The 15,035-nt window shown below is 37.8% G+C and overlaps 1 protein-coding gene across 1 annotated transcript in view; it reads left to right on the forward strand.

Annotated features, from left to right (window-relative positions):
• The window catches only part of LOC139730160 (corticotropin-releasing factor receptor 1-like), a 42,699-nt gene extending 35,041 nt beyond the window's left edge, over positions 1 to 7,658 (forward strand). Inside the window, 5 exon segments of the mRNA XM_071641057.1 lie at positions 1,520 to 1,650; positions 3,164 to 3,249; positions 4,215 to 4,362; positions 6,117 to 6,158; positions 7,428 to 7,658. Of these exon segments, the coding sequence (XP_071497158.1) occupies positions 1,520 to 1,650; positions 3,164 to 3,249; positions 4,215 to 4,362; positions 6,117 to 6,158; positions 7,428 to 7,658 (638 nt within the window).
• The last annotated feature ends 7,377 nt before the right edge of the window (positions 7,659 to 15,035 follow it).

Below are 15,035 nucleotides of genomic sequence, written 5' to 3' on the forward strand. Positions count from 1 at the left end.
TCACGCTGTCAGTCTGATTGGTGTTAACGAAACTCGTTGTTGCATCTATCAACGGGAATTAGAGTGCACTTTATAGACGCAACGGTCAACACGCAAACACGAGCGGTTTTTGTTCAATGTACTATTCTTGTCATGCCCTTGGTTTGTTTGTTTGTTTTTTTTCTCCGAGGTCAGTAACAACTTCAAGGGATAAAGGTTTGCTTCAAAATGAATCGATTTCTCAAGCAATTCGTGTGATGGTGCCGGAGTATTGGCATGACCCATACACCGTGCCAGCTTGATGTATCCTTTGAAAGCGGCAGTAACTCTATAGAGACATCAGTTTATTTACCCAGGAAGAATTTATCGTGATAGCTTCCGAACGTGAAAACCTGTGTGCTGTATGTCTTTACATTATGCTATTTTTGCGCAACCTATAAAAAGAATACCAGTCAAGGGTAACTTATATAAGATTATAATTGGAAGTACTTCACTGCTTGGTTTCTGGAGGTGAAGCGGAAGGGAATGCGAACAGAAAAAAAAATGCAGTACAGAACGAACAAGCTGCTACTTATAAAGTGGAGAAGAGAGGAGGGAAGAGAACGGGTGTGATATGACTAAACAGACAAATAAATGCATTTGTAAGCAGATACTGAAACTAATCAATGAAAGAAAATTTAAGGGATACACAATAATGAGTACAAATCGAGGAAAATAAGAAACAACTGCTTAACCGAGCAAACAGCAATAAGTTTGTTTTTTTTTTTTTTCATCTGCGTGCATTTTTTTAAGGACAAGAAGGTAATGATAGGACTTGCTTTGAAACTTGTTTTGGACACGAAGGCAAATTATCGTCTGGGTGGGGTCCAATTATTCTCACTCTTCCTCCTATAAAAGCATGTAAAGGCGTGGGTAAGTTTGTAACATGTTGGCAATCTAGTTCTGAGCAAGGTGCGCGCGCATGGTTGAAATGAAGCCGTCTCGCTTTCTTGTCTTAAACAAGGCGCTAAAACGAGTTGGAATAGGCCGTTTTCTCACACTTCTTCGTCTGAAACAAAGTACATGAAGTTTTAAATCACGATAAACTGCCTTCTTGTCCTGGAGGAAACGCCGAAACGATGTTGACAAGTTGCCTTCGCATCGAAAACCACATGACAGATCTTACCATCCTGTCAGTCTCAAACTGCGTTAGATATGGAAATGTGTCATGTTTCACTTTGTGAAAATCGAGATGAGATTGAATGATAAAAACAAAATAGATCGCCCGACAAGTCATGCAGTTACCTACCTTTCAGAAAGAAAGACGATCATCCTAAGAATTCATGCTTTTTTTTTTCTTTTTGGATTTGCTCTTTGTAGACATTCCTCAAGTTGTTGGCAGTCAAACATTGTGTTTCTTTGTTAACTTATTTTTTTTTACCATGTCATGATTAAACATTAATCTACCGTTGTAAACATAACAGTTCGATGATGAAGATGTTTTTATTTTTTCTTCTTTTTTCATCGTTTGCTTTCTTTCCCTTTTCCTGCAAATGTTCAGTCTCTCCTCTGGTGTTTGTGGTGTCTTGGGCGATCACGATGGCGTGCCACAGTTCGTCCGACTGTTGGGTCAATCCCCTGGAAGATCCTTACATCTGGATTCTCCGAGTCCCCACGATTGCGGCCATAGTGGTGAGTTATCACGGTTACAGCTCGTTATTCCGAAGGTTCGTTATTCCGAAGGCTCTTTAGTCCGAAGATTCGTTATTCCGAAGGTTTATTGTTCCGAATTTCATTTTCGGATTAACGAATCTTCGGAATTACGAACCTTCGGAATAACGCCACAAATGTTCGGATTATTTTAACGAACCCTTTTTCATTTTCGGATTAACGAATCTCTCGGTATAGGGAATTTGTGTGTTTCGGATTAACGACCCTTCGGAATAAAGAACCTTCGCAATAGCGAACCTTCGGAATAACGAACAGCACCCGTTATCACACCGGTTACCACAGCTACAGCTTTGGTTGAAAAATGAGGCTGTATTTTGATTTTTTTTTTCTGTATTTATCGTCGTTTATTGTTTTTACCATCAATGAGGTTAAATTCCCCATTTATCATTAGAAATCCGTGTCCACGATTTCATTTTTGTTTTTGTTTTGTTTTTCATGCCAGTGTTCATGCAGTTTGCAGAGAATAAACTGTAGTATTCTAAGCCCTGAATGATAAATTTGATGCATTCATTAACCACGCACGCATCATAATAGTATTACACTGTACACTATTTTTATTATACATTGTAGATTGTATGCACGGGCATGTACGTCATTGAGAAAGCACATTGCATCCGGGTTGTTGTTTGCACAGTTTCTGCCCGTTATTATCCAACCATGCTTATTACGAAAAGACATTAGTAGACATGAAATTCACAGCAATCGTGGGTCTGGCTTTAGAACAGAAACCACTTATACGTATCTTACTTTGAAATCCAAAACAATCACACATAATTCACATCATAAGGTATGGATTCGAATTTCAGGAAGAAACTGTTGTATGCGAAGATGTTTTGTACATTTTTCTTACAATTTGATTGTGTTCGTTTATATTTCAGTGCTAAAAAGAGACCTGAATGATTTTCAGACTTTCGCATTTGAACATCTATTTATTGTTTATACTGGGTACAGAGTTTTAGACTTTATAGTGATAAGGATAAGGAATAACAATGTTTTCAAAATAATTCATGATAAATCACAATGAACAGGGATAATGACACAGCAGCTTCACATAAGAATGTACGATTGGGGCTCATGGAAGCAGAACAAACGAAGAAAGCATGCATTAATTCTACGCAGGTGAACTTGTTAAGCAAGTGCTATCTTTTATTGGATTACACTGCTATACTGGAATATGTGAGCCCCCTATGCTATTATCCTTGTTCAGTGTATGTGTTGGGGTTTTTTCGCTTGTCTGCTCAGGGGTCATAATAAATTCCACAAATCTCTACATCTATACACAATCTATCAATAATTACTACATGATGTAAAATGATATAGGTTGTCTGTGATGTCCAAATCAAAACTACAGCTAAAATAGTAATTATACCGAAAGTTGTTGTTTTTTTTTTTGCCAATGTCACGCTGACAGGGATGGTATCTATTTTTTTTTTCATTTTCTATTCTTCTGTTGTTCTACTTCCTTCCCACTCAGCTAAACTCGTTATTCCTGATCAACATCATCAGGATTCTCATAACCAAGCTGCAAGCCAGCAACACTGTGGAGACGAATCAAATGAGGTAAGAATATCATTATCAGCTATACTCGTACACCTGTATACCTCAGGGTAATGATCGCCAATGAGCAGTTTCACATTTTTTGTATAAAAGAAATAAATAAAAATAACGCAAGCATAAGGATACTTCAGTACACAAACTGAGACAGAAAAAAAGGAGATTTACAAAACCTAGATACACCTTCCAACTTTATGATTAAACGTTTCCTAACTGTATTCTTTTCTTCAATCATTTTAGATTCTTCTTAAAGTAAAAGGGAACTTCGTCAGAAAGCACCCCAAACCGCCCAGTACAGCCGAGTAGAATCAACAGACATAAGATTTGATATCCAGCTATATCCCCACTATATTGTTGTTGTTTTTTAAGGAAATCACCCACACAAGCCATGGTTTATGAAAGGTCACAGGTAAAGGGGTTGGAAACAGCAATGCGGAGATATGGGGGAAATATGAAAACTTTAACATTTTGGTAGTCTTGCCCTCGGCGATACAGTGCACTCCCGTTATAACAACACGGTTGTAATGAAATTCCGGTTACAAACGAGGTAAAAATTCAGGCCCTATAATGATAATAATAATAATAATAATAATAATAATAATAATAATAATAATAATAATAATAATAATAACACTAATACTAATACTAAGATCTTATTTGCCCACGGTATAGCCTCTTCAGTGTTGCCACTGCTCTACCAGAGGGCCCTGTCATTATTATTATCCTATAGCTATGCCAGGTACCCATTTATACACCTGGGTCGAGAGGGACGTGGTGGGTAAAACATCTTGTCCAAGGACGTAAGCACTTGGTGGGATTCGAACTCGGGTCCTCCGATCGGGAGTCGGGAGTCTTATCCACTATGCCACAGTGCCCCCAAATACAACGAAATAAAACTGCCAGTCCCGAGGTCTTCCTTTAGCGGGAGTCCACTCTTTTTAACAAGAACATCATAATAATTGTCTTTACAGGAAAGCGGTGAAGGCGGTAGCTGTGCTGTTCCCCCTCCTTGGGCTAACCAACCTCGTGTTCTTCTGGAACGCACAGAGCGAGGAGAACTCGGACAAGGCTGTAGAGAAGGCATTCCTCGCCTCTAACGCTGTCCTACAGTCATTCCAGGTGAGATGACGTCATAATAAAGGTGAATTGCGAACCACCTAGAAAGATAGTCTGATATTAAAAAAAAAGAGAGTTGAATTTCAAAAAACAACACAAAAAAAAAATTCGATCAATATCGAATAAGATTAACGAAGTAAAGAAATCGTGCACCGAAGTCTCCCTTGTCGTACGCAAATTGTACATAAAACCATGCATTTTCCAGGTTGTTTCCTTAAATTTTGATCTGTCTGTTCAATGCGATTATGGCCTAGTTTCAAATCTCCATATATCATTATTGATACTGATCATTACTATTCCGCCAGGAAAAAAAAAAAAACATTATGTTTGACATTTTCATATCAGATAAAAATGAATTTTCATTTTTTTACACAATAAATCTAAAATGATTGTGACGTGTTGGTAGTCATCAGCTCACTCAATTGCATATTCACATCGAATGCTCGAGAACTGTTTTGTAAAAAAAGGATAGCAACACTTCGCAATGTCGTAAACTTCCCTGACGTTTGATATTTTTACTGTTTTGGTTATACGTTTTGTATACTCTTCCTTTTCAGACTAACTTGTATCTGTCCGTAGTACCCCTTTAAGTTTTCACGTATACCCATAGGAATACTATGCTATTATTGGTGAGCTTTTCTATTGGCATCCCGTTCAGGTACTCAAACTTGACCTAATAATATCACTAAATTTTGACAGCCCACTCATGTTTTAAAAGCGGCACAGATCAACAGGAAGGACAAAAAGATTTTAAATGGATTTGGGGATTAAGTAATCTCTTCTCATTGACACTTCCTAGTTTCCGTACATTAAGATTTGGCTAAGAAAGCACTCAAGCAGATATGCCCAAGAAGAAACCACAGTCAGGGGTGAAGCGATACACATAATATTATCATTGACAATTACACTTTATCTATTTTAGGTAATTTTACTAATCTTTCATTTTTATTTATGACGGTAATTGGAAGGAGCACTTTATTAAAAATACACACATTTTCGACAATATGAAAACGTGTAATTGCAGGGACGTTGTACTATAATCAGAAGGACAATAATCAGTTGGCATTTCCTTTATTAGAGAGAAACACCGCAGGCACATGCGTGCGTGCACACACCACTGCACACAAACGCACCCATCAGCACACTTGGAAATAAAGAGTCACTTCAATTATCTTTTTAATCAGTGATTGTTTCTTTCTTTCTTCTGTTTCTTTCTTCATTATTCTTGTTTCTCTCTCTTTCTTTCTTTAAAGACAGACTTAAACATTATGCAAGCTATAGAAAAAAAGGAACACAATTTGACAATATTGATCCCTATCTAATACGATATTATGGATAAAACTTACAAAACAATCAATATAAACTCATTGATTATAGTATAGTCTGTAGTGGAACAGTAATGGTATAAGATTATTCTATTCACGTCATTGTGGTATAGCGTGCGGAGGATCTGTACAATTCACATTATTTTTCCCGCTTTCGGAAGACGCATATCTCATCTTTATTCATGGAATAACAATGTATCAGCCGAAAGGAAAGGGAGATAGGTATATCATTGTAATTTTCTTCATGTCATGTTTTGCCTCATATTTTTTTTTTTTAGGCATGTTCAGTTTAAAGCTGGATATATTCATCGCGAGTCCTCCCCCCCCCCCCTTTAAGAAGAAAATGCATATTTTCCAATGCCGAGACACTTTTATCTTCATCCCTTTCTTTCTTTCTTTCTTTCTTTTTTCCTGTTTGTTAATATTTTCCAGGGCGTTTTTGTGGCTGTGATCTACTGTTTTATGAATACCGAGGTAAGATATTTTATCTATGCTTCCATCGAAGAAGTACTGCTTTTCATATCAGGGTATTTCCAAGGGTTTATTCGAAGCTTTGTTATTCCGAAGTTTTGTTAATCCGAAAATGGTTCGTTAGCATGTTCCTTGTTCTTTTTTTGTTTCGACCTCTTCAACGAGCCTTCGGAATAACGAACCTTATTTCATTTTTGGAATTACGGACCTTCAGAATAATGAACTTTCCGGATAACGCAACAAGGGCATTGTTCAGATTAACGAGCTCTTTTTTCTTTTTTTTTTCATTTTCGGACTAACGAACATCTAAGTATACGGATTATTGTGTGTTTCGGAAAAATGAAAATTAGGAATGACGAATCTTATCTCATTTTCGAATTTAAATGAACCTTAAGAATAATGAACATCACCCCTTTCCAAGTGTGTTCGACCATGGTAACGTCACGGAATTATATCAATAAGCCAACACATGCGCACGCGCGCGCGCACACACACACACACACACACACACACACACACACACACGCACTCACTTATGACAGCACAAGACGCATATAAACCCTCACCTTAAAGACACTCAGACAATGCGGCGGCTCTATTTTAGATATTGTCGCACATCGCTAACTGATTTGTACGATGATGATCAAATGCATGCCCCTAAAAAGACAGAAGAACTTCAGGTTTATCATACGTTAGTGTCTATGGGAATAATAGTGAATGATAATGTATCCGGTTATGAACAGATTTTCACTGTTTGAAAGGTGACCATGTAGCTCAGATTTTTTTTCAAGGAAACATCAAGAGAACCTGTAAATCTAGATTCAAACGAGTAACATTTGTGCACTGATGGAGGGAGAAAAAAATGTTGACAGCTTCCCGTGTGGCTCTGTCTCTTGTGTGCTTCTTGCAGTACAGTCATTTCGTATAGTTCTGTGCGTGTGTGCGATCGCTTACAAATACTGTGATGTAATCATTTTCATCCATGTATCCTATAAGATGTGTCTTCCACATGGGGTCATTGAAGGTGTCAAAAAGAAAACTCTATTTTAAGCTTGTTTCAAGCATCTTCTTTTCACTTTCTCAATGACACTATACGAGGCTAATTATGTATGTTAGTATGTCAAAGGCTTTAAACCTATCATACACAATACAGCATTAGAAAAAAAAACATGATTAGTCCCTACCTCATGATACGATATGAAACAAACTTAGCTGACAATAATGTATGTTTCAGTGTTAATAGTATGAACTATAATGTTTGTCAACTGGCAGGTGCGAAAGCTGGTTAAACGAAAGGTGCTGGCAAGTCTCGACGAACACGGGAAGCGGACGCCGCGCCGAAGCAACCACTTTCACACCACCAACGGCTCCTGCGGCGTGCCGACGACGTCCGAAGTGGTCATGGCCGTCTCGTATCGCCGAAGCACTCACGATCACTCCACGACCGTGGCCGATCAGTACACCGAGATGAAACCGTTTACGGCCGAGTGCGTCGAAAGCTGAGGTTCGTTCGCTACGAAGAAGGAAGAGAGGGGAAAAAAAACATTAGATAGAACAAGAGGTCGCCCGGGGATGAGAGTTCATCGAGAAATCTTGATATTAGCTGCAGCTCTCAGTGTTCTGTGCCAAAGTATGAAGAGACAATTATAAAAAAAAAAGGATATAGTTTGTGTCAGCATGTGCGGAATCTGAACAGTACGGATACTTCCTCTTTAAACGGGCGAGTCTTCACATCTTTCAGCTATGGATTTGCCTATGAAAAGGCTTTACGGAAAGGCGGGGCTCTCGCCCCTCTATGCTGAGTAACAGATAAAGATCTCTTTATTGGGTGTCAACGATTTCTTTGGGAGTGATTCCTTATGCTGGGATATGTACATACAAAAAACCGAAATATTTATTGTCTACGACTTTATACGTGTTTGTGAACGTGTTGTCAAAGTGATGTCACGCTGTTTTTTAGGCATTCTTTGCTGAGAAAGTGGCACACAGTTCGTGAAAAAAATGTATTCATAATACCAGGACCAAAGGTCTCGTGCGAGTGCAGCATGTTAAATGGTTTCCGTAGTGTGTCGTAGCTTTTATCAGCTATCATCTTCATGCTGTCTGTTGATATTAATCCGTTTCTCAAAACGCGCCTTTAATCGTCGAGAGTGACTAAAATTGTCATTGACTATATCCCTTTGAGGACGATTCCCGAGTATACTCGGGCTTAGAACGAGATATTTACCTGGACCCGTAAGCTTGTCATCAGCTGATTTCCACACTTTTTCAACTGACATGAAAAAATGATAGAAAATAACGGGAACGAAAGAAAGTGAGAGATGCAATGAAGTAAATTTAACGGCGTAACAGCAAGCCTGAAGGTTCTTGAGTTTATTTTACATAAGGGAAAACGAAGAAGCAAAGATGACATTGATGCTTGTTGGCGTCCACACGTATAAGAAATAACGCAGCCATCAAATGAGGTCTTCATAGGGTTAGCTCGTATACCAGTTTTGTTTCATCCATCGAAAAGATGCTTGGTGAATACTTTACTTTATTCATTTTCTGTCCATAACACCATACTTATATAAGCTCGAACTAGACGAAATAAAACGAATGCGCTACATGTATATTACATTAATTAGTCATGTCACTCTAACAGAGTGGTAAAAATGTATTTGCAAATACAATTTCGTACGCCCTTGTTGCATCAATACATGGTAAAACAGTTCAATTTTGGCCTAGCTAGATAAGCCAATAGTTGATATCAAACCTCCATTGTTGCATTATGTTGTTAAAAGCAATCACCTTGGAGAATGGCCAACTGAAGGCGGCTACTTTCAGAGTCCTGTATTCGTTCTGTGCAGATGGTAACCTACACTTTGATAATGATTTTTGTATGTTACTTGTTGTGCCACGGAACTACCGTTATCGTGAAGCAATTTTCATGAATAGTTGATGCCTAGTTCGTGTAAGCTCTGATTACTTAATGATGTTACACGTCTCAGGTGGAAGCCCATTATACTGTAAAACCTTTGCCGCTCGAATAGGCGTGAACTGAGTACTGCCTAACATGTATTCAATGTTGTAACATCTTGCAGGCTTAAATGACACCCTGCGTGACTTTTAAGGGTTGCCTGAAAACACGGAAGGTGCGAAATCACAGAGCGCAAACGAATACGGCGTTCTCAATAGATGTCAGTGACGATTAGACCTACACAACAGATGCTGGATACCTACACGAGTTCATGTTTTGAATAGCTTGTTCTTATTAACACCAACACGGCGTAAATCGTTATCGTTATATTAAACATGTAGTAGGCCTATTGTTTGTATTGTACGTTGACGTAATGATTTCAACTAGTGTATCGGGTTGTGAGCTCAGAGTGAAATGGGACAGTGGATGCGTGCGTATCGTTATAATGCCCACTTACTGAAAATCAAAATAAAACCGATCTGCCAGGATGCAAACTTGTCCACAGTGATGTGTGTTCGTGTCCTTCTGGCAACGCCCTCTATCGGCACGCACTCGTTAAATACGTGCTCGCAATTTAAAGCCAGCAGAGTACTGCTCTTTGTTTATCAACTTATGTGCACATTGTAACCAATGGCCTTTCTTTTTCTCATTTGGTTAGGTGCTTCACTTGCTCACAAAGCGACATAATGCAAAGGCTTGTCCGACGTAACAATCTAAGGAATTCATGTTCAAACAAAGAATAACTTGCGAATAGACCAGGTGACCAGAGTATTGACACTCCGGCATACATCGATTTCATTGTTTTGTATTGAATGCATTAACAACCTCTTTCTATTACTATTGCCAAACAACAGGCTCGCTGTCAGTTGTACGGGCTATAGCAAGCAACATTTATAAGCATTACATGCTTGGATAATTATTACATCACAGATGTTTATCTCACTGAATTTAAAACCCACCTTTTTTTCTGGTCATGCGCAAAGTAGAACTGCATGCAAACTTGCTTACTGTGGATAACACAGCTGCGAACTGAAATGTCTTGAGACGGATATTGCTATAATGCTGGTGCTTTGTGATTCGCGAGAACCGACTTCTATAAGCTAAGTTAAACAAAAGGTGACCCTTTATCGATGGTAGACCCGGACTGTCAGAATAGGTTACCCCCGACTTTTAGAATAGATTCATAGGCGCCAAGCATGACCTGCTGCGCACCATACTTGACTTGAAAATAATTCTGAAATTTCAAATGTTACGACCGTCTATAGGGTTCTAAAGATAACAATATACTAAATTCTGAGGTAAATCGTTTTACGACAAATTAGCTCAGGTTGTGAATATTAAAGATATCTAAAAGGCAAGGATAGAAAAGTTTCTACAAGTCAGAATAAAATGCTTTTTACAAAAGCAGATTATTGAATAAAACAATACCTCATTCCGGGGCTGGCCAGGCCATTAAAAATGCGTATCATTTTACATCGTATCATTGAAAGACCAAGGCCTGGGATAAGTAACACTGCGTGATAAATGGTGTCAGCTTTTAGAGAGTGCGTGCAACATTGCGCACCATTCGATTTAAAGATGGCGATGGTTATGATTATACCTTGATTTGATGATGTAAATTTTCAAATGTTTAAGGTGTTTGTTTTGACATTGTTATTTCATTGTTCGTGACCATATATCTTTTTTTTCGGACAATGGAAGAATGGTCGGATTTTTTTTTTCTTCGAGCGATTCCGTACTTTTTCTTTCCCATTCAAATAGACACAAAAGAAGCAGTTGAAACACAATTAAGTCAATGGCGTAATTTCGACCATAGTTTGTCCCATGAAACCTATTGTTCTGAATTGATTTAAAGAAGAAAAAAGTGGCAAGTTTTAACGGTCTTGTCTGAAAATCAGTAGACGTAATAATAATATTTTGTAATTATCGTCATTACACCTGTGACACAGGCGAAGGTGAAATAGTAAGAAATGTAAGCCTGCATTCATATTTAGGGGAAAAAAAGATATAACGTTACTGCATCAATCATGAAGGATATCCAATTTTCTTCCCATGATGATCTACTTTGGATGTAATGAATGTCGTTTTGTTTTTGTTTTTCAACAGAGCGTGAAGTTTTACTTGGATTTTTCTTGTACATACTTGTGAATCATATCTGTGTATTCTGTGATGATTATTTGTGTTTTTACGCAATGTGCCAATACTGAGAATGCGTAAGATATCCATGGCTAGTACTTACACTGCTGTTTTGATACACTGTACAAAGCTAAAGAGAGAGTTATTATAAAGGTTCTGTGTTTGTTCGTCTTTTTTACGTAGTTGGAATGCCTCTAATGTGCTAAATATAGACTGAAAACAATGTTACTTATTCCACGCCTTTTATCTCTGCCTGACAAGGCTATTGAGATGACATTGAGATGAATAACTGTGTAAATAGCGAGCAAAGAATAGAGCGAAATGGAATACCGAAGTGATGATTGCACAATCTTTTGTTTTTAGCTTGGGTTGGAACCAGGTGCGCGCATTAACACTCGAGCCAATATGAGGTTGTGTAGAATCAGTTTCCATGACGACGAATAGCTAAAGTCATCACACTTCGGTGTTCTTACATAAAAGGCAACTCGTGCCGGGGCGTGAAAGATGTTCATGACGGAAATTATGTAGCTAGATTTGAATGCGTTGAAGAGTGTCACTTGTATTTATTTAAGAAAGATTCGAAGAGGCTGCGAGGAGAAACCTAATGCTGTCATCTGTTCTTTTAATTTGTTTGTAAGTTTGTTGAAGAGGGTTTTTTTCTCTTCTCTTCCTTTCTTGTTTGTAGTTACATCTGATGCAGTTCTCGTCTCACGCCCTATTTATGATCAAGCATTTTGAATAGAATGGTAAGATTATGTAAAACTGAGTTATGAATTTGTTAACTAAAGGGAAGTAGAGCGAAATAGATAGCGAGAGAGAGAGAGGGGGGAGAGAGGTGGAGAGAGAGGAAGAGAGAGAGAAAGAAAAAAACATCAATGATTCTATTCTAGAAATACTCTTCGAATACAAATGTGGCGATCCGACTCGGTTTGAATAATTCATCCATTTCGTGTTGTCATACGCATTCAAGCGTGGTGAAACGCGTCTTCTTAATCATTCCAGTCATGTAAATATCATCCCAACGTAGCTATGTACACTGGTTTAGACTTATTTATGTGTTCGTGTATAATAGTTTGCCCATGCAGCTGTATTTTTGACAATTGACGCTGCCGTTGTTATTGTTGTTGACGATGTTATTGTTACATTGATTGTAGTAGTATGATGATTCTGATTTGTTTCTAGAATCTCAAAAAAAAACCTTACAATAAAAAAGTAACACGAGACTTTATTCCCATTCTGCGATATATTATAGAACTAACATCAAATCATTCTGACAACTGAAGAGTGAATCAAAATAAATGAGCAACCTTTTAGACAATTATATCATGGAAACAGTTCTTTATTGTTTGCAACCAAACAGCTCGCTTTTTTTCTACGGAATAGGCCTTTAATCTTTACTATCTAAACCTAACTTCTTTTCTACAAAAGCTTTTCGAATTTTATTCAGTGTCATTCTTAGTTGACGACCAAAATTGGCATGATAATTAGCATTTCCAAATTTTGATTGCAACTGCCTTCCTGGTTTAGGGAACAGCACACAATGAAAATAGATCGCTAAGTAGCTTTAAAAAACACGAGAATGAAATATTGGTTTCCCTTTCAATCGCAACGCTTCGCTTTGAAAATATTTGTTTGAAATAAGAGTGAAACCATTAGGTGATAATATAAACGACGTTGTTACACAAAAAAAAAAAAAAACACGAATTGTACAATGACGTAATGGGACGGGCATTATTTAGCTATTTGGTTCAGGGTTTGTTCATACTCGAACTATGATATACTAGTCTCGCGTACTAGTGTGTGAAGGAGTGGTATTCAGAGATTACTCAAGGATATTCGTATCCAAGCCGTTATCCCCACTTTTTTTATTAGTACTAAGCTTGAGGTTGGCCTTGTTTTTATGTTTAATAAACATTGCTTGATTTGGAGACTGTTAGATCGCTAGCTAATAAAGTATTCGACTCCACGAATGATATGATATACATTTTAGACTGTATAATCAATCTACGAGAGAATTGGCTCGTGTATCTTATGTCTGCGACATTTTCAATACGGAAGTAAAAACACGATTAGACCGTATGAAAGAATGGAATACCAATCAATCGCACGCACGCAATTACGTTTATAATGTGGAATTAACGTACTGATGGGAAAATGTGAGCTGTTTGAAACAGCATTTTGAATAAGAGAGACAGATAAACAAACAGACAGAGAGAAGAGCAAGAGAGAGGGAAATTGTGTGTCAAATGTGTGTGTATGTGTGTGTTTTGGGGGGGGTGGGTGGGTGAGAGTGTGAAGAGAGAGAGAGAGAGAGGGAAAGAGAAGAAGAGAGGGGAAGACACAGACACGCGGATGGAGGAATTTCGAATAGTTCGGTCGGTGGGTTGTTCTGATTAGGAGCTTTCAAATAGACCCTTGTTTGGTGCGCACTAAGAACATGGACTGTGCATTGCCACTACATTTCCTAAAAGTTGACTTCGACAAAAATTTTGTCGAAGACAAATTATTTAATCGAAAACATCATTCAATGATGTTAAAGTTAAAAGAGTCTGATAATCCCTCACGAACATTAGACGTTAAATAAAATCGGCTTACAGGCACCTCGGTGTTTACTTATGCTTCCACCTTTTGTAATTTCTATAAAAGAGTGATATGATAACTCCCATTATTGGGTATTGAGAAAAAAAAAAGCAATAATATTAAAGAAACAAATATTCTGGTCCATAATTAAAGTTCCTTCAACCCACAGCACTTTGTTAATAAAAATCTTCTTTGCGAATGTTTTTTTTTTTTTTTTGAACACTGTAATAACTTACTGCATAGGATAGGCACTGATATCAAACTGGTAGTGATTTCTTATTAAACAAACAAACAAGCAAACAAACAAACAAACAAACAAACAAAAATCACCTAGATTGTTATGCAAGTGAATGGGAGATTAGTCCTGGAAGACTCCTGTCATCTCGTCTGACCTGGACACGATGGTGGTACATTTTGCTGAAGCAATGTGGAAATGTAACATCCCGCGGATTTCTTATTCATGTCCCATGTTATGTTACGCTTTCACTATTCTGCTTTTTATAACCCTGCTACAGTCAACTTGTAGTGACAATGCCCTTTTTACGTATGTTAAAACGTTTTGATAGATCTTCTCTGGGCAATATGCCATAAAAAATGGATACGAAAACTACCCTCTTGTAGACATTATACATAGGCCAGGGCTGCCAACATTGGAAACTAGACTCCCATAGGCCAATGCTATAATCTAGGAGTCAAAATGAGTGAGATCAATAGAAATGCATGCAAACGAAATAAAGTTTTAGAGTGGGAAAGGACCAAAATGAGTGAGTCTCACTCTCAATGAGTGAGAGCTGGCAGCCCTTCATAGGCAGACATACACATTAACGCGGACATGCACACAATGTAGTATAGCATAATTATCATGTATGTATGTATGTATGTATATATATATATATATATATATATATATATATATATGTGACCATGCACCTCAAAACGAACATAAAGTCGCACACACTGATTTTGCGTGAGGACTAAAGATAAGTGAAATGAGTCAACCTAGCCGAACTTGACTTTTTCATATTTTCTGAAGGAGCGGGTCTTCTTTTACATTATGCTGAAATTTGGTATCATAAAACGGGCAGGAAAGTGTGTTTTTTAGCAGTTTATCTCGAACATTTTTGGTAGAATAGTGTGATTAGGTGTGTCTTTAGAATCCCATTTTCATTTCTGAAAAACTTTGTCCACACTCCTCACTTTCAACT

This window comes from Diadema antillarum, unplaced genomic scaffold (assembly GCF_040938485.1).
Source record: "Diadema antillarum isolate AM-2024a unplaced genomic scaffold, OU_Dant_1.0 seq00000293_RagTag, whole genome shotgun sequence".
Lineage (NCBI taxonomy): Eukaryota > Metazoa > Echinodermata > Echinoidea > Diadematoida > Diadematidae > Diadema > Diadema antillarum.